The sequence below is a fragment of the Carassius gibelio genome, chromosome A5 (assembly GCF_023724105.1).
Source record: "Carassius gibelio isolate Cgi1373 ecotype wild population from Czech Republic chromosome A5, carGib1.2-hapl.c, whole genome shotgun sequence".
NCBI lineage: Eukaryota > Metazoa > Chordata > Actinopteri > Cypriniformes > Cyprinidae > Carassius > Carassius gibelio.
The window spans coordinates 19576632-19603435 of NC_068375.1; the positions used below are offsets into that span (position 1 = coordinate 19576632).

Here is a 26804-nt window from a genome sequence, read left to right on the forward strand (position 1 = left end):
GTCAAACACAGAAATACTGGCTGAATTAAAGGCTTGAGTTCGTAACCTGTCCAACCAATCCACTTAGTAATGCAAATGGCACACAAATTATTTCACTGTTAAAGGAATAGCTCACTTACAAATGAAAACTTTGCCGTCATTTACTCACCCTTCTGTTGTTCCAAACTTGTACAACTTTATTCTGTGGAACATATTCTTCAGAACACTGAGAAAATACCCCACAATGTTTAATGTTCCACAGAAGAAAAAAAAATTCAAACCTGAAGTTCATTTTTGGATAAACTAACCCTAAAAGTCAAAATGATAAGTCATTATAATTCAAAGTTGGCAGCATTGATTGGATGCAAACAAAAATTCAGTGCTGTTTTCAGCGTAAAACTGTACATTGTGAATGATATCAGACAGGATGGACTTTGGCTGTGTTTGTACGCACCATGCACCGCTAAGAATGAAACAATCCTTTGATGCTAGCCTACAAAACTGTGACAGATGCTCGACTGAAGATCTCAGCTCTGAAGCTTCATTCATATCTGGTGTCAAAAAGCCAATATAGCACACTGGCTCTGAACAGCTCAGCCACTGAATGTGTTGCAGATAATTGAAGAGGCTAAAGTGCTCTTCATGGAAGTTTAACGGGGGCCATGAGTACAGATAGTGGCATGATAAGGGAAATGTCATAGTAGCAGTGACAGCATAAACACTTCATGCTGAGATCAGTGCTCTCCTCAGGAAAAGAGCGAGTTCTCCTGTCAGGTTGAATAGATGTTAAATGTGCACTGTGAACTTTGTGAGTGCTGAAGGAAATATGCTCTGAGAGGACTGCTGCTTCAGCAGCTGCCTTGAGCCTTGGACAACAAAATCCCTTTTTCCTACGTGCTTATGTAAGTGTGCTTTCATGTCTCTCTGCTTATCCTTTTCTAATGCTGTGAACCTCTTTACACATCCACAATCTGTCTAAAGCAGAGCTTGTACACCAACCAGCGTTCTGTCAGGTTGGTATTTCAGAGAGCACTGATGAGGTGCTGAAAGAATCCTGTGGAAATTGTGAGGGAGTAATAGCGAGAGAGAGAGAGAAAGACTGACCTTTTTCACAGAATGAACATATCTAAGATTTTCGATTTTGTGTGTGGAAATTATATTGGACAGAGCAAGTTTAAAATTCAGAGGCATGTCAAAAACCAAAAGGTCAAACCTTGCATGCCGGTGGGGCCGAAACCTTGCCGGGTCAAGAAGATGGCGTGGTCGTGATGCTCCGAGTGCTCTGTATCCTCTTTCTGTTGGATGACTGCCCAGCGGCACACATTTTCTAGGCTTCGCGAAGGGTTGCCACCCTCAATGAGACTGATGGACTAAGGAAAAGTTTAATTAGGGGACACTTTAAGCATTCATTAATCTATAAAACACCTTAAAATTACTCACATCGATCACTGGGAGTCTGTTTGTGTAATGTTTCTTTAGATAAACTCTTGTTTGCTAATAGTCAAGAGAGCTGAAACTCAATATTTTGCGTTTGTAAATAACAGTACAATAAACTAAAATGCAATTTTACGGGTTGATGATTTTTCCCTACACTTCAGCTATTAATCACATTATGTATGAATGTCTATCGCAGAGAACAAACTATGTTGCATTTATTTGGGCATTACAACACAGACATGAAATGAATTCTTTTGTATTATGAGTTTAGAAAATATGTATGTAGTTTTACTTTCAAATGCGAATGGAGAGAAGTTTTGATCCACTCATAATTGGACTAATATACAGCAAGTGGCCAGACTGCAGACAGTTGTTGTGCTCTTCCTCAAGCTAATTATTCCACATTTTTCAACTGTGGTGGCAACTGACCTGTGATGAAATTCGGGTGTGCTTTATGTCACATTAGCTCTAGTGGAAAGAAATTGTCCCATGTAACCTATTTAAGACTCTGGGCAAATTCTTTCCAGCAGTAATTTTTTGTATTAATTTATATTAAATTTTTTGGGTGACTACAGATGTTTTAAAAACAATTGGCGTGCTAGTAGACAACCTACAGTATATAACTGTCAAGTGTCGGCACTTCATTTCCATTTCTAAATGTTTACCTAGAAATGCACCTGGCAACATTTCAGGGTTATTATTCTTAACTATAGCCCAAAGTATGTACACATACACTAGAGTATACTTACAGTCAAACATGCCACCTTTCAAAAGTATACTTCATTTAATAGCATATACATAAAAAAACGAAGTATACTTTAGGCTTAAAACGTAAAAACATTGCTGCTACTTGAAATAGATAAATACAAAGAGAAAAAATATATATATAGCATCTTAATGACACTAAAACAACAGTGCAACATTAGTGACGGTGGATGAAATACAGGTAATTACCACAATCTACAAATAGGTTCGTACAGGAGATTTTATAAATATATATGTAACTACACTTAAGTGATCTCATTTAAACAAAAAAAAAAAAAACATATTGTAAAAGTTGCAGAGTATATTAATATGCAAGAGTATAAATTGTTATAAGTGCGACAGTCAATGGATTAACATGGGGTCAAAGAGAGTGCGGGAAATGGTCATGAAAAAAATAACAGTTTTATAAAGTCATTAAAAATATTTTTAGATTCATTTTGATAGAACTGTTTAATAGTAATTTACCTTAGCATATCCAAGCATGATCATCCTCACAAGCACAACATTAATGTGCACTCCTAATGATTCATCATGGTAGATCTCATTCACCTGCAAAAACATGATAAAACATTTTGTATCAGCTAAACTCCACATAATAAAACAACAAAACACTGATCCTGGCATAAAGGAGGAAAAAGGAAATAAGCTGCGTCATCCTCCACCTAGTTATCTATGACAGCAACTGATTTTATCAACTCCAGGGACTGCAGAAAACAAACAATGCGGCTTCATGCAACAGCATCGAGATAAAGAGAGCAGGAGGAAATGGGATCTCAGACCTGTAAGAGTGGCTTTCTGAGGCATAGAAGGTGTTTTTAGACAGGTCTTGGGGCTACGGCTGGCATGGAAAAGCCTATGAAAGGTTGGTAAATGAAAGGGGTCCAGTGTTGAGCTGGTCATACAGAGGCCTTTTAAAAAGTCAGATGTTTTTCCTTTCCCACCTAGTTAAGAGGCTGCTGTGTGGGGTGCTGCATTCACACTGAGGCACACTTTTTTTCTGGTTGAATATAGGGTGCAGTGCCGTACCCAGTGACTACATCATGGGATACAGGATACAGATGCTTCATCAAAATATAATAATAAAATGATAATAATTGAACATTTCGAAGTTCTGATGCAAACACCTCAAATTAGGACTGTTGTTCTCATGACATTGAGGCCAGCTGACCCACTTAAGCAGTTTCTAGCTTATAATTCTGTAAACAAAAAGGTCACGTTGTCCTGATGTTTTGCACATCAGTGAACAGACAGACACACAATGTTCAATTTGTACTGAGATCTCTTCTCTTGTTAAGAAAAAGCATGAACAATCAGAATGAGCATTATGTCCATGCATGCAGGAGAACTGCCATGGTCCCTTTGTTCTGCCATATTGCACTGGACAATTTTGATAATAATAATAATAATAATAATAATAATAATAATATACATTTATATTTTGATGTATGTATGTTCTTTTTGTACATTGCTGCTTTAAGTCCATAAACTCATCACTCAGAAGGCAAATATATTTTTAAGAATAAAACTAAAAAAAAAGAGAGAAGGGCCAAAGAATTAATAAACTATGCCTCAGCAGATCTTGTTAGTGTAGTAATTTGTTGTAGTCAGCAACAAAAATAAAATAAAATAAAAAGCGTACCCGTGCGAATGATTAAATCGTTCACTGGCATATGAACACAGACGCTCTAAATCAGCAGAGGACGGGAAGTCTCTTACCAACTGCCCCCTCTCTTCTTCCCAGCCATCTCATGCAATTAAAAAGAAGCTCTGTTTGATTCAGAAAATTGTCCTCTTCAGGCAACATTGCTTTAAATAAGCATACGAGGCACCTAATCACAGAAGTCTGCTTGTGTGAAGGTTGCATTTTTATACAGAGCTCATTACATTCTGAAAGCTCGAAACCACTCCAGTTTACTGAGGAAAAATCATTGTGCAATGCGCATACAGAAAAGAAAAAACTAAACAAATAAATATGTAAATAAATAAATTAAACCTCAGACCCATGCCAGTGGCTCTCTTAGGTTTAGAAGTTGTTTTTAGACAGGTCTTAGGGCTACAGATGGCATAAAAAAAAGTTAATTAGATAAATGTAAACGAACAAGTGAATAAATAACTCTGATATTAATTTATATATTGAATGAATCTATTTTGGGTCAAAGCTGCAGTTATATCCCTCTGTGGAGAGATAATGGACATCAAGGCAGAAATTTCAGAGGAATACTTACGTGTGAAAAAAGATGGCAATTGTACTATCGATGGGCCAATCATTTGTCAGAGTTTATTAAACTTTATAGTGTGCATCTCATTCAATGCACTGGTGAACAGAGCAGCAGGGACATCTACTGGAGGAAGGACTTCTGAAATTGAACCTTAGAGCCCATAGATTACATGCTGAATCCTTAAAACCTGATGAGTGATGTTATTATACACCGATTGCACAGAGCATGTGTGGTCATGTTTCAAAACTCTCCTCAGAACAGCGCCATTTACACAAGGAGTAATATGTCAGTCTTGTAGAGATTAACAAAGGAGATTCAATTTTGTTTCTTGTGCTAGCCTAAGAATGTGCTTTTCCTCCCAAAACAGAAAATGTCAGAGACACAATCACATCTGGACAGTTTCACCCCTCATGTGAGGTCAGTCTCTTTACCGAAACAGCTTATTGACATACTTGTGTATAAGCAAACACTGACTGCCGCCATCTACTTTCTGCAGGCTGGCAGAGAGGTATTTTGTCATCAGAAATCATCTTGAAATGAATTCCTCAAATAAGTAAGGACACTTAGGCACCACTCCCTTCCATTTACATGTCTGTCAGAAGACTTAATCAGGAGGAGAGTTAATAGGTTTCATGAGGAGGAAAATAATTGATTGCTCAAAAATAAAGAAGGCCTGATGGTCAGGTCTCATCAGTAGACAGTTCTGGGCCAGTTGAGGGGATTTAGGGGATTTAAGTCTAGGAATCTTCATGTTAAAAATTATTTTCTTGTAGTTTCAAAAATATTTAAAAATGTGTTTGTTTTTTTTAAAGCAAATAATATTGATGCTGCTGCTACTACTACAACTAATAATGAATATTATTCAAACTTATTAATATATTTGTTTATAAGTACTTATAAAGCACATGTTAATGCCTTATTCTAAATGAGCATATTTTAGATCCCTTAATCCTACCCCATACCTAAACTTACAACTACCTTACTAACTATTAATAAACAGAGTATTTATATATATATATATCTCAGGAGTTTATTGAGGAAAAATCCATAGTTAGTTAAAAAAGTGAGAATTGGTCAAATAAAGTGTGACTAATAAATCTAATATATATATAACAAGTCCTAAATCCTAAAGATGATGGGATACTCACAATATTCATCAGGGTGAGGAGATAGTTTTGCACATGCTCTTTCCCATGGAAACGGACAACAGTATCGTCTACACCAAGCAGCACCTCAATGTTGTAGTCATCATCACCAGCGTGTCTCAGTCTCCTGATTGTCTGGTTGACTTGTTTAGCAATATTGTCCAGCACTTTTGGTGCATCCAATTCAGGCTCTGCAAAGACAAAATTGTTAGTCTTAAGAGAGTGCCTTATCTTCGTTGTGTAAGCATTATCTTCATCATTGTGTAAGCATTATCTTCATCATTTGGCAACAACACCATACGAACAGAAAAAAAAGTAAAGTTTGTACAAGTTTTTTTTCACAGAGTGCAAGCGGATGCCAGCCAAGAACAACAGAAAGCAATCCACAAGGTCTCTTCATGTATCCAGCAGGCTATAAACCAATGCCTTTTTTTTTTATGTTGATGCTAAAATAAATATTTCAAACATCTTGCTCTCTGGCTGGCTCTGGTCTACAGTGTGGGGATTGTGAGGAACATTCCTCAGCTCCTGCATCCCGTCATGACACACGCATTCTTGTGTGGCCCAGCTCCCAGAAGAGTAAACACTGTCTCTAAAGTTCCACTTCAAAAAGCACAGGGCTTCCCCTCACACTCAGACGTGCTGTGTGTCCCTCGCAGGTTCCCTGGTCCACAGCGTCTCCATGCATGCCCTCATTCTCCTGAGGGGCTGTCTTTCAAAAATGGTAAAGTGAGGATCGCACACACATGGCAAACCTGCCTAACTCACTGGCCTCAATTCTAAAAATGACTTTTGATGGCAAATGAGACCATCCAGATCACCAGTGGAAATCTACCATGTCTAGACTACAAAACAGAGTTTCACTGCATCCAATAAAAGTCCACAATGTGTTGGTCAAATAATCCATCAAGTATTTCTAGGTTTTCACATTGGAAATGTGTATGTGTGTGTGTGTGTGTGTGTGTGTGTGTGTGTGTGTGTTTGTGTGTGCGTGTGTGTGCGTGTGCTTGTGTGTTTGGCTTCATTAACAGAAAATATATTTTGAAGAATGTTAACCAAAGTCTTGGAGCTCACTGACTTTCACTGGACAAAACGACATTTCTCAAAATATCTTATTTTATGTTCCACAGAAAGAAATAATAAGGAAAGAAAAAATTAAAAGATTTGATAACAAAAATAATTATTTAATTTCTGTGTAAATCATAACCCTCTTAATAACTCTATTCTAGTCAGGTTAGACCAGGCCTCACAAGGAAAACGGATTAATAAACGTACTGAAAATGTCTTATTAAATTTGTAAAATGCCAAACATTTTCAGGTTCAGGATTAAGGGACAGAAAATATCATTATCTCAGTATGATAACAACTTAAGTGAAAGGAAAGTCCGCTAGAGAAAAAAAAACAAATGTGTGTATTTGTGTTCACCTCAACTCAATCTCATTTCAATTCTTTGCTCTGCTGTGGAGGGGAAATTGAATGCATACATGGCATCTTTTAAAACGATGACACAAAGAAACATTTGGAGCGCCCTGAGCATTGGTTCAACTCTTTGGTTTAATATAATTACCACATGGCCTCATTATATTTCAGAGTGCTGAATATCACATCCATTCCTCTCCCAGAACAAAGGTCTAAATGGAAAACAGTAAGAGTTTACATAAAGGCATAATTTTGCCTGATAACATTTATAGTATTTTTAAACTAAAGATTGCACACACTGTCAAAATGAAAGCATTTGTGGGACAAAATAAACCAATTGAACTGACAGTACATGGCAACAAGAAATCCGCTTACTCTGACATTTTTTGATAAACAAATTGGGCATGCTAAAAAAACTAGAAATCCAATTACCCTTCTAAGCAAGGATATAAAAGACTTCAATGCAGTGAATCTCGACAGGAACAGTGTAACAGGATTTCTTTTTCTTTTTTTTCCTGTTCTTTCTTGGTTCAGAAAATAGGTCCCACTGCTCTCCTTAAAGAAAACGTGTGTTAGGATTAACGACCATGTCTTTGATGGGTGAAGGTGGTTTTCTTTCCCTGAAAGTATAAACAATTAGCAGGCAACAGCATGCTAATAACAAACAGCATCAGGATCAAAAGATGCTGCAGGAGGCATCTCCTCCATTTTCCCATGTGGCGCTCTTGGATAACACCACTAGCTGTGATCTAATGTGCTGGGAGCTACTTTATTAGGACATAAGCTGGTTCTTGTAAACGAGAGCAGCTGAGTTAGCAAGAGTCGCCCTCCTAAAGCTGGAGTACAACAGTGGGGGGCTTACTGTACAAGGGCTTCAAGAACACACTTGGCCTTATTGGAGGCTGCCAGGTTATCTTTAACTTTTGATTGTGACTTTAAATATGTTCTGGTGATGTTGATTAATTCTTACCTTTTTTCTGTTTGTTCAAAGGGTCTCTGTACATGAAAAAATGAGTTTATATCCATTATCCCCAAAAGCCATATTTCTCATTATACACACAAACACACACACACACACTACTGTTCGTACATTTAGGGTTGGTAATTACTCATTACTCATATATATACATACATGCAAACATACACACACACAAACACACACACACACACAATTTTTAGCAGTCATATTGCAGTCTTCAGTGTCATGTGACTCTTCAGAAATCATTCTAATATGCTGTGATACAAACGGTTTCAGATTTTTCAATGGGATTTTTCAGATTTTTCAATGGAAAGAATTCTTTTTTTTTTTTTTGCTTAGAATTTATAAATGCATTTACCGTACATGAAATAGAAATATTTTGTAACATTATAAATGTGTTTACTGTCACTTTTGATTATTTTAATGCATCCTTTCTGAATTAAAGTTTTACTTTCTTAGAAAAAAGAAAAGCTTGATGCTCTGCCATCTTTTAAAACTATCGGACGTTAGAGATCAAATATTTAAACCAAATGATGAAATTTTGGCCGAAATGTAAGTGATTCTTTCTAATTCTCTTTATTAACGCCGTAAAAAACAACAACCACACCATACTCTTATTTGCGCTATTTTACTAAGTAACCATAAAGTGATTCACATCACATCGTTTCAAATATCCGTGAAACTGACGACATTTGACAGCTTAATCTCACTGCTGTCTTAAAGAACAATATCCTTAAGAGGAGGGAGAGGATAACACTTTCCTGTCATGCTGATATATTGTTGTTTATGCTGTAAATATAATAGAAAAACAGTTGGTGTCAGTGGGTTCAGCTCTCAAAGGCTTCTGCCAGCCTTATAGAGCGCACCATGAAAGTGAAAACATTTATGTTTATAATTCATTCATGAGGATGAAAACCTCATATGGTGTGATATCCCCCACAGATACTGTCCATTAAACTTCAGTGACAGAAGGGAGCTTGAAGGATCCTGGTATGTGTCATATTTGAAGACTACACAGAGACACTGTGCCACTTCGATTGCCTGTTACGCTTTGTTTTCCAGCATGGAATGGCCAATGGGGGTGACCTCTTAACAACCCAGATGTAAACACCCCAGACACACATACACACATAAAAAACAAGAGAAACAGGCCACAACGTTCTTTGCCTCTCCAAAACAAAAACAGATGTGGCCACATTGACGAAAATGCAGCTAAGACCTAATATTAAGTCTTGAATAAATTAAACCAGGTGCAAACAAAAAGTAAAATCCCTGCTAGAAAGCAACATTAAAACATTACAGCTTAACATGATAAACATTAGTCCATAAAAAAAAAAAAAAACATAAACTCCAGAATAAACATTAATAACAGCACAAATGCACACCATTACTGCCTGTGGTTTTTGCTCATTTAAAGCAGAATAAATGCCAGAAGCTATATAAGTGGGGACATGAAAAGAAACTCACTGCATGATATATCCACATCAGTATCTCAAGTGGAATACATTCTTGGATGTTAACCCCAGTCATTAGGCATGATCTCTGTCAGCCCTTGAAGATTTCCCTCTTTTCTTTTATTTCTGTTAATAAATTACTCATGGAATAAAATATGCAGCGGTTATGACATCATTCTGTAGGCCAAGAATTCTAAATATTTTGTCAGTTTGCTGGTGTCTAATTCCAGCAAACCTTGCACAGACAGGAAAGAAGATGGTATTATGGAATGATAACAAAAGCCTGTCCTGTTTGACTGCCAGATGGCACAGCAAAGGAGTGATTCAATGGAATGGAGACCCATCGAGAAACTTCCTGACTCCAATGACACATTCAAATGATGTGAAAATGCTTTCACAAGGTTGTCCTGAACAAGACACACTTAAGAGCCAAGACTGGAGGATAATTATAACAATGGCTCATGGAATAAATGCATCAGCTATTACGACTTCATTTCTAAAGGGAATATGGAAAGAACAGTGCCGGAATCATTACTGAATTTAATTCATTTAAGAGGATAATTGTGTCAATTCACCATAACATAAGATGCAATATTCTCCTCTTGACTGGCTGATGCTGAACTTCAAAAAGAAAGGGTCACTGATGGAGAATTGGAGGGCTGCACATACCTCTCTCTGATGAAAAGGCCAAGCTTGGCAGAAGAATCTCGAGAGGTTTGAATTAAAGGGATCATATGATCCAATTTCAAATTTTCCTTTCTCTTTGGAGTGTTACAAGCTCTTGGTGCATAAAGAAGATCTGTGCAGTTGCAAAGACTACAGTCTCAAATCCAAAGAGATATTGGTTATAAAACTCTAAAAAATTAGTCATAACACGCCTTCCTGAAGCGGCTCGCTCTAACATGCCCCCACATATCTGTGTCAGTACGTGGGAAGATTTGCATAACGCCGCGCAGATGTTCATGCAAAGAAAGAAGGAATACCTTTTACTCTTGTTGTAGTATCGTTGTTGCTGCTGCCGCCATGTCATATAGATGTGTGTTTTACTGTGAGAGCGAAACTACTTTGTTTGGCCTTCCTAAAGAGGACGACATCTGCTTCATCATGCCTGGAGCTGATCCGTGCTGGTCGCTGAGGAAATACATCAACTTTGCACTGTGGATTGCAGCATCAGCTTTCACCGTGGACGAAGCGGCGTCCACCCTGGGGTCGTCGCATGTGGTTGCTGCAAGACCAAGGTACGCTCCTTCATATAATCCGCCTGCCTTGCATCGTTCTCAAGCCGCCCGCCTCTGCTCATTCAAGCTGGTCGCGGCTCATTCTAGACCGCGGCTCACTCTAGGCCTCCAGCCTCTGCTCACTCAAGGCTGTGTGTTTCATTGTGAAAGTGTGTGACGCTGTTCCGTTGAGAAAGCAAAACTACTTTGTTTTTGCCTTCCAAAAGAGAACATAACTAGAAATCATGTTTATATCACGTTTTATGTTTATGTTCCAGCCAGACTAGGCATTACAATATGTTAAGAGGCAAAACATTTCTGTCTCATGCTTGAAGCACTGGGCCAATCACAACGTGTTGGATAGCTGGCTAATCACAGCACCTTGCTTTTCAGAGAGATAAGCCTTGTGAAAATCGACGCGTTTCAGAAGGCAGGGCATAGAGGAGAAACAATAATGTACAGTATGTGTACCTTAAACCACATAAACACATTTCATTACACCAAATACACAAAATAATGTTCTTTTTAGCAGCATCATATGACCCCTTTAAATCTTGATGTGCACAGTGCTAAATGAAAGCAATGGCTGATATTCATGTGCTCATTTTTTTAAACTTTGCATTAGCCGTTTATCAGAATTCATTGTGTGGCTTTTAGTTTAGTAAATGTGATTAGCTCCTCAGCTGAGGAACCCATTTCCCATCATGCAGAGTTGAATTAAACATTAATATATCGTTACAAAAGGAGGCTTTAGCCAAGAATAACTGATGGAAGCACCTAATTCATTCTTTGAGTCAGTCATGGTACAAACCTGCAGGAAGAATTATGGAAATCAAAATACAAATTAATTTATTTTCTTCATTCTATATGATAACATCAACAGTTATTCGTTTATAGTTTCTGCTTCAGCTAAAGCCTTTAATAAAAAATAAATAAATAAATAAAATGCCACCGACAAGATCAGTGTTCTATCTTATTAAACTTAGGATATTCAAACCTATTCAAACAGTATATTTCTGAAGTTGGCAGTGACTTGCCCAAAGGCATGCTTCTATTACACTTGTTATAGACATACTTAAGGACATATTTATTATGTACGGCATATTCTGTTATGCAATAGAGGTGCTGTAACAGGCAATACTTGTCTCAAAGGGTTCTAAGTTTTCGCATCGGCCAGCAAGTTATGCTAGAAGCCCTGTTTCATCCGGCAATAGACCACAGTATTTTCATGACAACTTAATTATTTATAATTGGATATCCACTTGTATTCGGGTTAATTTATGACAGAAAAGGGCAGGAGTCTTTAGCAAGGGTTAATTATTGAAACTGGCTAGAGAATGTGTGAACAAGTGTGAACATCAAAAGTCCATTTGCTTATTTACGAAAAAGACTGAAATCCTAAAAAATAACTAAACTATACTGAAAATCTACCATGTAAATATTAAACTTGGCCAAATAACAAAACATTGCTTTCATCATCTACATTGCTAATATCCCTGATCAAGAAATTTTCAAGAGCATCATGATGAAATATCTTGCAATTGCACATAGACGGCTAAAGACTGCTAATCAGCTAAACTACAGTGTTTAAAGTTGACGCCACACATCTCCAAACAAATGCAAAAATCATCTCCTGTGGTTTTATATATGCCAATTAACACTCTAAGAACTTCCTACTCAGAATTGCTGGTGCAAATCTGACTAGCTTGTGTGTCTTCATATGTCAGAAGTGTTTTTTTTTTTTTTTTTTTACTGTCTTTATGTGGGCTGGGAAAGAGTCTAGTTTTCAATTTAGTCCAATGAAAAGTCACTTTAAAGCCTTTTTATTCCTGATGTGGAAAAATATTTATGTTGATGTCACTGACAGCACAATGGAACAGGAGGGGATTTTGGAATGGCTCTTCGAGGGATTTCATTACTCACAATTTAGCCTCTTGCGTTCGCTGCTTAAACACATAGCTTTACTTTGTTGACACATTATTTGTCAGAAATGCCAACTGTACTTGCTTGTGTAGCTTTCACTAAGTGAATTCAAGGTCTAAAAAGCATTGGAGACAACACGGGCAATACATTTTAGAACCTATAATAAAATGTCCCCTGCTATGCAGACTACTTGCCTTAAATACTAACATTATCTCATCCAGCCTGATGAAAAATCTGAAACTCCAAAAATTAAATTCGCTATACTGTGTTTGAATTTTGACTACAATATGTTCAACTGTAATTTATTTATTTATTTGTAAAGTGCCATTTATATTTACTTTGATTATTTTGACATTAAAGGGATAGGTCAGATAAATGAAAAATAATTTATTTACAAACTTTAAACATTTCTCGGTTTATTACAGCCCTCTAGTTCCTGCAGTAATGACGTCACTAAGACAGTTTTTTGACTAACCTCCGCCCTAAGGAATACACAAAAAAGGGGGCTTGGTCTTGTTGCGCTCCGACGGAGAAGAGGAAGAGTTGCGTTGCGTTTGCATGTGTTTGTCTCCATGTCATCGGAACGCTGTTATTTTCATCTCAGACAATCATCTTTGTTTGGCCTTCCCAGGGACACTGTACTTTGAGATAAATGGTTACAATTTATTTTTAACTCGGTTCCCGAAAATTATAATCCACATGTAAAACTATGTGCAGCACATTTTGCTGAGGACAGCTTCCTCAATCTCAATCAGTTTAATGCCGGATTCGCACAAAGATTATTCTTGAAAGATGGAGTAGTTCCCTCTTTGCCTGGAGAAGGCATTGTTTATGGACCACAACCGGTAAGTGTATTTTATTATTTAAGTTGGTGCGTTTAACAGTTTCTGTAACTTATTACACAAAGGGCAACACTGTTTAGCTTTGTTATCTAGATGGTAGCACTGTGCAAAAAATTGGATGCGATTTTCATGCACATCTTGTCAGTAAAGGCGTTCTGTGATTAGTACATAAGTATAATCACATGATAAGTACATCTCAAGCACGTGCGTTCAGATCAGGATTGCCAGGTTTTCAAAACAAATCCTGCCCACTTTCTTCTCAAAACTAGTCCAAAACTACCCCAATCGCGTTTCCCAGGAGGGCAGCGTGCGCTCAGCTGCTGTCGAATCACAACACAGGAACTGCTGGCACAATCAGAACTCGTTACGTTTTTCTGAAGGAGGGACTTTATAGAACAAGGAAGTCATCAGCCCATTTTTATGACAGTGAAAACAGTGGTATAAAGATGAGTGAATTGTGTGAAAAATACTGTTTTTTTACACACAAAACATGATCACGTTATATTGCACACTGTAAACACAATCAAAGCTTCAAAAAAATCAGAAAAACATGACCTTTAAGGATTACGGTTGACAATATATCTCAAATCTCAGTTAAGTCATCCTCAGATAACTCTCTTTATCTCAATATGTCGCTCTCACCTTTTATATTCGGCCTGACATTTTCTAACAACATAACCTTGCACACTGTGTCTAAGGGGCTGTTTTCATTTTCCACCGCTGTTTGTATTGAAGGCTCCCCCAATTCCTTCAAGCTCAGCATGCTCCGTTTCAAACATAAACAACCATTTCCATTCGCCAAATCTGGATCTACCCCTTGAGATGCTGTCAGGTCAGAGACAAAAGCTGAAAGTGCTACACTGCTTTCCAGGCCAAATCTGACAGGGATTCTTAGAGGAAGCATAGTCTCTTTCTCTCTTCCTTCGTTTTTGATCTAGCATGTTTAATTTGAAAGAGTAGCAACTGCAGCATGCTAATAGAAGCCTTACCCAGTGCGGTATGCTGAGGCTTTCACCCACTGTAATTGTTATTCACTTTGGTTAAACTCATCTCTCCAGAGGCTGGAGCCAATCTTTACAGCCAGTGACAAATCATCTGAGGAGTAAACTCAGTAAGCTGCAGCAGCCTGGTCTGCAATTTACCCTAAATGGGTTCATCAATGTTCTGATGTTGTCTGTTCCCCCAGACCTAATGACCTTTCAGATAGATGACTCAGTGGGCCTTATCATAAACCCAGCGCAATGTGGTGCAAGTGTTTTTGCTAGTTTCAGCCCGACACAGTTCTAATTTTCCCATCCTGCACAGCATTGTTTAATTTGTGTGCCCATGGCCATGATGGTCTAAAAAAGAAGTGTGTTCAGGCGCATTGTTGTAGTGTTATTATTTTGAGGAACTGAAAATAGATTGCACCATGAACAACTCAAAACTGGTCTAAAGTCTACACTTTTAAAGACCACGTTAGTAGAAAATGCATTTCTGGGTGGGTCCACAACGCGTGTTCACTTTGCTTATTGCACACAGAAAATTAAAGGATTACAGTGTAAAATAATATTATTGTGTAGGCTACATAAATATAAACATGTCATAATGGATAGTCATTGCGTGTATCAGAATTACTCTGATAAAATTAAAGGGGTCATATGATGCTTTTTTAAAGATCATTATTTTGTGTATTTGGTGTAACATAATATTTTGACATGCTTTAATGTTCAAAAACACATTATTTTTCAAATATTGTACATTATTGTAGGTCCTCTATGCCCCATCTCTCTCAAATGCATAGTTTTCTTCAAAGTCCCTCCTTCTGACAAGCGCAGTCTGCTCTGATTGGCCAACTGACCCCGTCCATCGTGATTGGCCAAACACCACAAGCACTCGTCGGAAATGTAAAACCCCTTTCCATAATCACGAGCTTCATCTTTCAAAATAAATGTAAAGACAGTTAACAATGTCCTTAGTTTTACCATCAGTTCAAGTTCATCAGTTCGCATTTGAACAGTCAATAGCAAATACTTAAACTAATAACAAAACATACTTATAAGTAGCTGATTCAGAAGAGCCAGATTGTCAAAGCAAAGTCAGAATTACCTCCTCTCCCAGGTTCACAAAACAGTTGTGCCTAAAATGTGTAGTTGTTCTGTTGTAAGTAATCTTAAAGATTCCTAAATGCATCTACTTTCGGAAAGGCCAAATGAAGTGCTTTTGCTTTCGCCTAGATACAGACAGCATCTCCCTGACATGGCTGTTTCAACACTAACTGCGGTAACTGAAACCACGCCTTTGCACATTTGAACGGCATTATGCAAATATTTCCACATAGTGATGAAGACGTTGTGGTGGTGTGTTTGAATGAGCTGTTTTTGGGGGGTGTGGCAGAGCCAAGAATATCTCTTTGGATTTGAAACTTTAGTCTTTGCAACTTTACAGATCTTCTTTATGCACCAAGAGCTTGTAACACTCCAAAGAGAAAGGGAAAATTGAAAAATCGCATCATATGACCCCTTTACCATTCCACGATTTAAATAGTGAATCCGCCATTGCACGAGCACAACTCACTCTTAAAGGGAATTGGAGATGAGACCCTGATTGGTTTATTGCATCTTATGCCCAAAAACACACCCATTACTCATTAAGAGAATGGGGGCAACACTTTTAGACCACGCTATGGGAGCGCCTGCGGCATGCGCTTTGGAACATATGCTTAGCTGGTTAAAATAGGGCCTTTTAAAATAGGGAGTCTTTGGAGGGAGACTGAACCTAGATGACGATGGCAATTTCTTATTTGTTATCGAGAGCGAGAACTCTGTGGCAAGTCTTTCATAATCTCACAGCTGTGCTTCACGTTGTCCCTGTGTCATTCAGAAGCCTTGCTGTCATCCATTACAGCCACAGCAGTGACAGCACAGACACATTAATAAAGCTAAGTGGTAACCATGTTAAGGAGATAATGGTTCCACCCGCTTTTAATACGGTCCTCAGCGTGCTGGAATTTATCTGCATGAAAGCAAAAATTATTAAGAGGCATTTTCTATTCAGTGGCCTTGGAGAAGTCTAACTATCATTCACACACAAAATTGTGTTTATATAACACAGCTCAGATAAGAAAGTGTCATTTAGGGTTTAATCATCCTGCCACTTAATAAATAAACTCAAGTTTTTCTTCTTTTTACACTGTCCACCTGAATCATTTCGACATTTTCACAGAGGTGTTTTGAAGTTGTTGCACTAATTGCATTGCTTATAAACCAAGATACCAAAGTATTGTTTAGCACAATACACTGATTAAGAATCTACCGCGTATACAGAGAATTTTGATTACTTAAATCCGGCTAAAGTCATACTCAAAGTAAACACAAATCAAATGAATGCATGTTGAGTATTCCTATTTTAGTTGCATTATTGAAGTGCAGTATAGACATGTACATGTTGATTTGAAAACTGATACTTTTGAATGTTAGTGTCACATTTACAGCTTAATATGAATGGGTTTTCTAAGTGTGTTGCACCTGTGAGGTAAAGAGTACCAGTATGAGTCATATAAAGTGAATCAACTTGAGTCTTAATTAATAATTAGGGTTGGGTATCATTTTATCAAATTTGATCAATTTCAATTACTTATTATGCTTATCGTTTCCAATTTGTATTCATTCCTAGTTTTGATTCCAATAAGATAAAAAAATCCAATGAAACATTTTTGTATATATTGGTTGCAAGATGTGAAAGAAGTCCGTTCTGGCCCCAAACTAACTTTTCTGCAGTGAAAATACACAGAACGATTCGAGAACGAACAAAGAACAAAACTGTGCACAAGTTATTTCCCTTCCTGTTCTGGAATTGTTTAAAATCACATAAAAATGTGAACACGGGAATTGCTAGATCGAAATGCATGTGTCTTATTAAATTCCCGGTTCTACAATGGAACCGGTTCTATAGATGAAACATTACACCTCTTCATTCAAGTGCTCGGTTCACACATGTGCATATCACCAGTTTATCAGTCTTCGGTCCAAGCTGGAACTGCTTCCTCAGTTCAGCTTACGGTTGGATTAACTAATACGTCATTTACAGAATTCACATAAAGCTAAATATTGTCAGGTTTTAAAAGTAGTACATAAGAAGTCACAATAGGTGCGATAATGGCAATAAGCTCCACTGGCCAAATAGAGAAGACTTTTCTAATCTTATCAGTAGCATGCTGTGATTATCTAAGCAACAGGAATGAGAGCGTAATCATCTCTGCCTATGGCATGTTTCCCACCTGGGACAATGGAACGCCACCACATCGTCATGGCAACGGGTGCAACCACACAAGCACTTGACTCCTTAGAAAGGACTGAATTGAAAGGAAATCTCAAAAGGTCACGACTGCACAAAGGGCTTGACTTCCCAGAGCTTCCCACTGTTCGAACGTGATTATAAAATTACTTCAACAAAAAAAAGTTGTTTGTGAATTGAAAGTGCTGTCAGTCATTCACATGCCCTGATGGTGGTTTGTAAAAAGGTTTGTGTGATCTGGTTGGGAAGATGCTGTTCAGCAATAATGGGGAGGCCCACCTACAAAGAATGACTTTCTGGCATGCTTTAGTATGCCGTACATTTCCAAAACGTGCTATGATGAATTTGAATAAATTTTAGCAAAATATAAAATGACTTTTCAAAACCTGGTAAAGAAATTCATCTGCCCCAATAAACCAAACATTTACATAGCTTTACTTCTCACTCAAAAGCTTGGGGGGAAATAATATGCATTTATTTGCTCAAATTATTTTTTCTTTTCCTGGGTTCAATTAAAAAAATAATATCTAGAAAAAAGTATCTACTCTCAAAAGCTTCAAAAAGAAAGAAAGAAAGAAATGTATCTCCAAAAAAAAGGACCAATGGACCAACATTTTAGATACTAATTCAATTTTACACTTCTCGATTGTAATTTTGATACCACAGCAAAAACTACAAGTCTAACAAATATAAAGTTAATCATTAAAGACAAGTGAATAGTCAGTAAATTAGAACAAGTGAACAAATTACAAGCAAATTACTATATGCGTGGTTACTTCCTGTTTAAGATAAGCTCAGTCATTTCCGATCAACTGTCAAAATCAGCTGTGCTATAAGGGCAGCACCCTCTGCTTGGATCTCTAAATACTACATTCACAATTTGAATGAAAGTTTTGTTTGTCTAAGAGGACCAAACGTCCATGTACTTTATATAGTTTCAGGAATTACAAACAAATTAACAAAGTGTATCTGCTAAATTGTGCCACGAGTCATTGCTCTGATTGACGGTGATAAATCAACGGACATAACAAAACATCTGATGAGCCAATGTCAAATAAAGAGCTGTGCATTAAGTGATTCAGACTAAATTCAGAGAAACAAAACTACAGCAGCAACAAGTCTGTTGGCTGAATATATTTAGCATCTTCAACAGTTAAATATAAAAGTTAAAAATGTAGTAGTACTGCAATACATGATATTTTGCCTCTGTAATGCAACTTTCGCCAGGGGAACTCTGCCAAAAACATTTATTTTACGTGTATTTTATCCTCTGCGATGTGAATGTTTGTTGTGAAATCCTGGCAACCCTGTCCATTGACAGTAAAATTAAAATGTGAATTTGTAATAAACTTGGAACTCAAGTTCAGGTAAATTCTTAATTGTTACTCTGATTAGTAAAATTAAAATGTATGACTCTGCAAATGCATTTAAATAATTTTCATAAAAATAACTGCAAACAGCAAATACATTTGTATTTTTATCGTAACTTTTTTTATGGTGCATGAAAGTCAGTTTTAACAATGAAAAGTAACATACAGACAGTGATGCATGTACAACAACATTTATGAAAACATTATATGTGAAGGTAAGTTATTGATTATCAAGAATAACATTATGATGTTGTTTACGAGATAGCATCGCTAAATAGCTATATATATATCTATCTATAGATATATATATATATATATATATATATATATATATATATATATATATATATATATATATATATATATATATATATATATATATAAAGTCTGAGTATATGGAATTGAAAGTCTGAATATATTCTATATATATTCAGACTTTCATTCCATATATATTCAGACATTTGGTTTATATATTCAGACTTTCATTCTACATATTCAGACTTCATATTATAAATATAATAATTTCCTGAATGGCTTGCCATAATATATATATATATATATATATATTTCTTTTTTTTATGACAATAAGGGTTGCTGACCCCTTCATTACAACGTTTACTTAATTAAATTTATCAATCAACAGCAACAATGGTTGAATAGATCCTATTCTGATTTCAAACACATCAAGAATTATTTACAACATCAGGCAGTGTAAAATCATAAGCCTGAGGTATTCACAGGAAATTGGACAAGGCTAGAATCAACAGATGCACACAAGACTTCAATAATCCAGTGGTACGTACCGATTGGCTGGTAATCCAATGAGATGTCTGAAGGCGCTTGCAATACTGCAGACCTGCGATACACCACATGAACTCTTCCCCTCTCCTCGTGTTCCTGTGTTCCTCGCTCCAGAGGCTCAATGAAGTACTCATCAGAATCAGTGCGAATCATACCAGCCTTGGGAGAACAAGAATAAAATGTCAGAAGTGAAGAGGAAGCTGAAGCCTGTCTTACCAAAGAGCTCTCTAGAGAAACAACTAGGACAGAAAGACAGATTTAACAGTGCAAATTAAATACAGTTTGTTTATTAACATAGGAGACTACTGTCATTACAACAGTAACAATAAATCTCACCGCTAAATGCAAGGCCCCTGACAAAACGCATCATATAGCTAGTCTTGTTGGAAGGGCAAATGCTATATTTATCACTAAACCCTCATTCCCTCATTTACTATTTTCTTTTCACCTAACATAATAGTAACAGTTACAACATCTGAAACAAGTACAGAACGCATGGATCACCTTCGAGCATTCCTTCTACTCAGTGTTAAGCAATACGTCATTCATTTTTCAACCTCATAAAAATTCCACTGAATTGTGCAAATAAACACAGTTCAGTGTGTGCCTTCACAACCAAAAATTTACTGGAAGCCCTGATATCTAATGTAAACACTAGAGAGAGTTCAATGTTTGATGCATCAGTGAATAATCAGGCATTGGAATCTCTTCTTTCTTCTCAGCCTCCTATTCGTTTCAAAATCAAAGGCATATTTTATTTAGAAATGCTTTCAGAATACAAAATGCATTACCACACATAGTTGTAAACAAATTTAGGTTTTCCTGCATAACTCAATAAAATAATTTGATTTATCCTTACCTGACTTTATATCACATAATTATTTAGGCTATTGTACAAAATTATTCAGAAATCAAGAAATTAAGGATAATTTGTACCTAAAAAAGAAAATTGAAAATTGAAGAATAGAAAATTACAATTTTATTATTGTTAAAAAATGTATTTCTTTTATATTATTTATATATATATATATATATATATATATATATATATATATATATATATATATATATATATATATAAAACAATGTTTAAAAAGCATAAAGGAGCACTTGAAGGAATTGTATTCATAATGTCAATTTGGACCCCACTGTATATTACTGCATTCTGTGTGTTTCAATTATTACAGAAAATTATCAAGAACTAATAAAGTGAAAGAAAATAGGAAAAGACTGTATGCAAGGGAAATTAAATGTTTTAATATTTTGAAAAAGGAAAACTAAAATATTATTCAAATTCAGCTTTTCTCTTAAATTGCTATAATCTTAGTGTAAGTAGAACCCAATTAACAAAAAGTTGCAAAATAGAAGGATTTTCACCATTAGTCTTCCTTTACCCCACTTTATATTATTGCATGAGTGTTTCAGCTTGTGCAACACATATGGGAGCATATTGCTAAGTCACTACAAATCTTACTGACATCACGCCAAACCATTTTGACATGCAATATGTGATCAAGCATGTGCATGTGCTCAGTTCTGTAGCGCAACTTCATCCATATGCTCAGCTGTGTATTCGTCTCCCTGCACGTGAGAGGGTGAGTGTTCGAATCTACAGTACTTCAAGTGTGTGTGCTTGGACCGACCTCTTTGCTCTTTTAAAACAGCCTCACAGTTTTACCTACAGCCCCAGAGCCGGCCTCCTGGACACAGAACAGCCTGTCAGAGGCAGTGCTATGGAATGTGCTGGAAGACTAGCGCTCTCTCTCTCTGTCCACTCTCTCTTACTCAAAACTTGGCCATTCCCTCTCAGTGCCATCCTGTGCACTCAAGAACACACAGTTTACCTTTCTACATGACTGTTACCTCCATCCATTTCCAATGAACTCTATGCCTCAATAGCCAGTTTCGGATTATAGGACTTTTTAAAGTGCAAGCAAAGTAGAGGCAGATTCCTAAAGCTGCACAAATGCAACATGTAAATCGCTCTGTAACAATAATACTAGTTATGTATTACAAAAATTAATTACCACTCTTGTTCAAACTGCCCAAGGCATGTAAATATACTGTGCAGTGCATGTGCTCAAGTACTGAATCAGTACCCACCAAACATACATGTTCCAAATAGGGATGTAACAATTAACCGTGAGCCGGTTGAAAATCAATTAAAATATGTGACGATTAAAATCGTTTGAGACGCTAAACAAATCACGATTTAATTAGGGGTAGGAGTTTATATGAATGTATGTCTGAGGGGAACTGCTATCTGTCTATAGAAAAGTTTGGATGGTATTATTTCTTTTCATCTTGCCATAATTGCAGCGCTGATTTGTTTACAGCCGAAACCAAGGAAACGCTTTGAGACCACCTGCTGGCAGAGAGTGAATCTGCATCTCATTCAGCTCGTCTGCTGCTTCTGTTTCATGCAGATATATTTTAAAATGCAGTAGTTGCGTGACTCTAATTTTATTTAAATTAGATAATTATTTAAATAATAACAGTTGAAGGGTTTTAATCAAAACCTCCTGAACTTTCACAGTGTTATCTGCCATATCTTGGAGTATTTGCTTCTTTTATATTGTTTAGAAACTTTTCACAATATATAGCAAACCTTCAAAACTTTGGAAACACCCTAGGCAAAGTGCACAATGTCAGCATAAATCCAGCATAAAACCTAATTTCTTGCCTTAAGCAACTTGCAATCATTAAGAACAACAATTAAACATAATAATGTCAATATATACATGCCAGACAGGCTCTTTTGACAGCTGTAATGACTGATTACTAGAATACATTGACTTAGGTTTCATTTTTGATTATTATTTGGTGACCTTTAGCTTTACTGATTGATTGTCAGTTAGGGTCAGTTAAGGTTAGTGCATAGCAGACCAATTAGATTGAATTAGTTTGAAGTTAGATTTTAGTATTTGCATGTTTTGCATTCACACAAATGCAGAAGCTTTGTACATGGTTAAACAGCAGTTGAGAAAATGTTATGTTATACTCCACTTTTATTAGGGAATTATTCCTGCAATAAATGTGTATTAATTCTCTTTTATTTTAGGTGATTCAAGTGCAAAGATACTTCCTTACAAACAGTCAAGTAGCATGTTGTCAGTGCAGTGACCTGCGGGTCTGCAGGGAAGAGTCATGGGTTTGGAGCTAGGCATGTAACGATTCACTCAAGTAACGATTCGATTCACGATTTTGATCTCACAATTCGATTCGATTCACTTTTTTCTTTTTAACAAAATGAGATTTAAGAAAAATTATAAATATGTCCTTTTATTATTGAATGGGCAAAATGCTGCATTTGTGAAATTGAAATAGAACAGTATAATAATATGCTAACATATTATTATTTGTAAGTCACTTTAGAAATCATCTGCTAAATAACAAAATTTAAATATAATGTAATTAAGCAAAATAATCTACTTCGTTACTTTGTTACTTTTAAATCATAGTTCGTTACTGAGTATGCCCACAATTTGAATTGATATTCACATTTTTGACAGCACTTCAGTAGCCAATAAAAATATCCGATCGTAAACGGACCAATAAAAGTGCTGATATCTGAACCGCTGCTGCGGGTGAAGAGCTGATCAGACAGTGAGGAAGCTCAGCGTCATTTATGGACTCAGAGCTTGGAGAAACAAACCACATGGTAGTGTTATCATAAATATCTATATTTTAATACTGATACTGAAATATCTGACACGGTTCCATTACTCATTTTCCACAGTATCTGAATACACACCAATACAAGCTGCATCTCTCTTTCCTCTTTTGGACAATCAACCATCTCCGGTCAATTACAGACTAAATGTCTGCGTCATCACTACATTTTGCAGTCATTACAGGTCAAAGCCATCTGATGTTCCATTTATCTACATTAACAGTCTTAACATACTGTATATGGCTCTGAAATCTTTGCTTGAGAAAATTCAGTGTGGTCATATTTTGAATACCTCAAACTGAATTGAGGTCAATTTTATAACTGTGTACTTTTTTTGAGTTCGAAATCAAATTTGAAATCAACCTTAACTGTGCTGTAAGTTACCCTATTTTAACGACACAAATACACAGAATGGGCAAATGTTTAAGATTGAGATTTTTGTAATGGTAATTTGGGGCATAATATTTATATATGTACATAAAAGCCTATGTAAAATGGATTCATCATATAAACTGAATGTGTCTTTTTAGAAGACTTGGATTAAATCAATTTCAATGCTTGAAATAATGAGTGCCTTGAAAAACAAAAACAAAAATAGCTACAGCTATATGGCACTATACAGTATGTGGTAGTTTTGCCAATGGTATTGAAAATGATTGTACATCATGAAATCAAAAATAACCCTACTAGCTTTTTTAGTGCACAGTACTAGTCTTGTAGCAAATAGTTGAACCGTGCAAGTCAATACACTGGGAAAACAATTGTCTGCTGTCGCTTCCGGCTCTGGAATGGTGTTCTTGCTCTGATGGAGTAAGTTTGATGGCTTGGCAGAATCCTCTTGTTAAGTAATGATGGAAGGACTGCTGTTTCCGGGTCCAAGCCTCTACTCATTTCACTTGAGAATTCTATCTCAGCAGCCATTTATTAATACTATTTCATTAATATTACGTATTTAAGCTAAGCGTAATTTGTTGTGCACACTACAGTCTCTGCGCTCACAGAGTCTCAGACACTAATATTTTAGATGAATCAGTTTGTTGTTTTTGGGGGGGCGTCTGGCAGAGCATAAGGTCCCAGTAGTGGTGAAGGATGATGTCAGACGTAACAAGCAGATATTCTTAATGGGGTCCTATTATGCTTTGTGCCAAGCTGGGGAGAAAGGTATTGTAATAATGTAAATTATGTGAAAAATAGCCAGAATGTGCAATAATAATAGATAATAATAGATTATATTTGTTTGTGCAGGGGCATTTCTTTTGTCCAATTAAGTGGCATTTTTGCCCGAAGTTTTTACAGAAAAAGTCATGTAACTAGTAATGTAACTAAATACTTTTGAAATAAATTATTCACAACAGTAACGTGATTACTTTTAAAATGAGTAATCAGTAATCATTAATTTGATTACATTTTTCAGAGTAACTTGCCCAACACTGTTTATTATTTTTGTGTGCCTGTTGTGACACTACTGTTGGACATTATGTGGTTCTGAATAAGTGTAAAAAATAAAGAAAAACACTCTTTATCACCAGTGTTTTATAGAAAGTAAGAAACCACTTGTCCTGTAGACCAAAATTGAATCTAAAGTCATCAAGTAGAAATAATTGTGATATATTTTGTATCTTTATAAATACATATTATGTTCGGTAAATGTTTTTTTTTTTTTCTTATGAACAATTAAGTGCCGCACAAAAAACACACAGTCCTCTACAATAAGGCTGGACACTGTGGTGGGGAAATATTACAGCCTATCAAATTCAACAAACTAATGCCATTCCCTATAACCCATTTTTTTCACCCAACAATCATTAAAACATTGAAATCATCTCTGATGTGATGGTGCCAATGAGAAACATGGAGGACACAGGGTGGCCAACACTACTGCTCCTTTAGCCACAGTGCTACACCATCCAATGAGCAGTTAGTTTTGTGGAGTGGACAATCACAGGTGGATGGACAGAACCTCCTGCCTTTACCTAAATAGCAGTCCTCGAAAGGGATCAAGAGTCCTGTGTTCCATCAGTTTAATATCCCCAGCATCAGCGCCCGCCAAGCAGACACAGCTATGGGCCAAGACAAACATATGGGATTCAGCTGAAGGGGTCCAGTTTTCTAAGACGGCACTCCAGTCTAAACTTCTTAAGGAGCTGGTCTGAACGTGCTTTATTTAAAAAAAAAGTACTGGCACTTTCAAAAAAGTGTGGATTCAGCCGACACACTGCTACCTTTCACCCGCCATGTTGTTTAAAGGTGTGTTTGGTTTAGAAATGTGTGTAAACCTTCGTCATCATTACCTGCCATTTTCATCCCTCCTTTAAAAGGAACTTTTACAAAGTTACACCAGTTCATTTATTTCAGAGGGAGAGGGGGGAAAAAATGAGAAAAATGCAAAAGTCATCTAACCCATAGAGGAAAAGAGGAATATCTGTATTTCTAGGAAGGAAAATAAATAAATAAACAGAGTGAAGCAAAATATTGCATGAGTACTCTGCACGAGGAAATTAACATAATAATCACATTTACAATGTACTTTTTAGTACTTTTTCTTATTTTCAATATCTAAAGCATGCTGGTCACTATACAGCATAATGGTATTGACGAACTTCTAGAAATTTTAATGGATAATATAGATCTTTAGCCTTTAAAAAAAAAAGAAAAAAGTTTGTATGTTACAGACATACAGTGAGCAAAGGTAAGTGGTTAAGAAAATCATCTGCAATACTGTTACAACCATTCAAACTATGAAGGAAGGGCAGGAAAAAAAGGAAGAAAACATAAAATAACCACGCACACCAGGTCAGCTCACTGTTCTTCAATTACTTTAGTGATGTACAAGCTGTATCTAGTCTGATAAAAATGTCTTACTTATATGTCCACTGACGCTGAAGAAATTAGCTCAATATCACTCAAAATGTGTGGAATAATGTGCAATAATTGTTTTCAACACAGTCAATAAAGTCTACATACTTTATATATGCGCCATTACAGTAAGAAAAATGCAAACCACATTTTCCAAAGCCTGATGTATAAACAAGGTATCAGTTTAGTACACTTTCATTATCCCAGCCACAACCTAATCACAATGAAAGGTGAAAACTGCATTTGACATTGGAAATCCTCTCCACTGTCATTCCAGCAATCCCCTGCATGAACCTGCCACTCCCATTGAGGATGAATTGAAAACGGCCACTTGATGCAAACTGCTTTTTTGGAGCAACAGTGTGCTTGATGTTTGCATGAATTTTCAAAGTTCCTGTATGTGGCAAAGCCCAAAGGAACTCAAAAAAAAAAAAGAAAAAGGAATAGTAC

The 26804-nt window shown here is 36.4% G+C and overlaps 1 protein-coding gene across 1 annotated transcript in view; it reads right to left on the minus strand.

Annotated features, from left to right (window-relative positions):
* LOC127999806 (A disintegrin and metalloproteinase with thrombospondin motifs 3) overlaps positions 1–26804 on the minus strand; it is an 85107-nt gene that overhangs the window by 42833 nt on the left and 15470 nt on the right. The window contains exons 4-7 of the mRNA XM_052592212.1: positions 19828–19984; positions 5549–5736; positions 2647–2730; positions 1193–1349 (exon numbers count right to left, since the gene is read on the minus strand). Coding sequence (XP_052448172.1) covers positions 1193–1349; positions 2647–2730; positions 5549–5736; positions 19828–19984 — 586 coding nt within the window. The remainder of the gene's footprint in view (positions 1–1192; positions 1350–2646; positions 2731–5548; positions 5737–19827; positions 19985–26804) is intronic.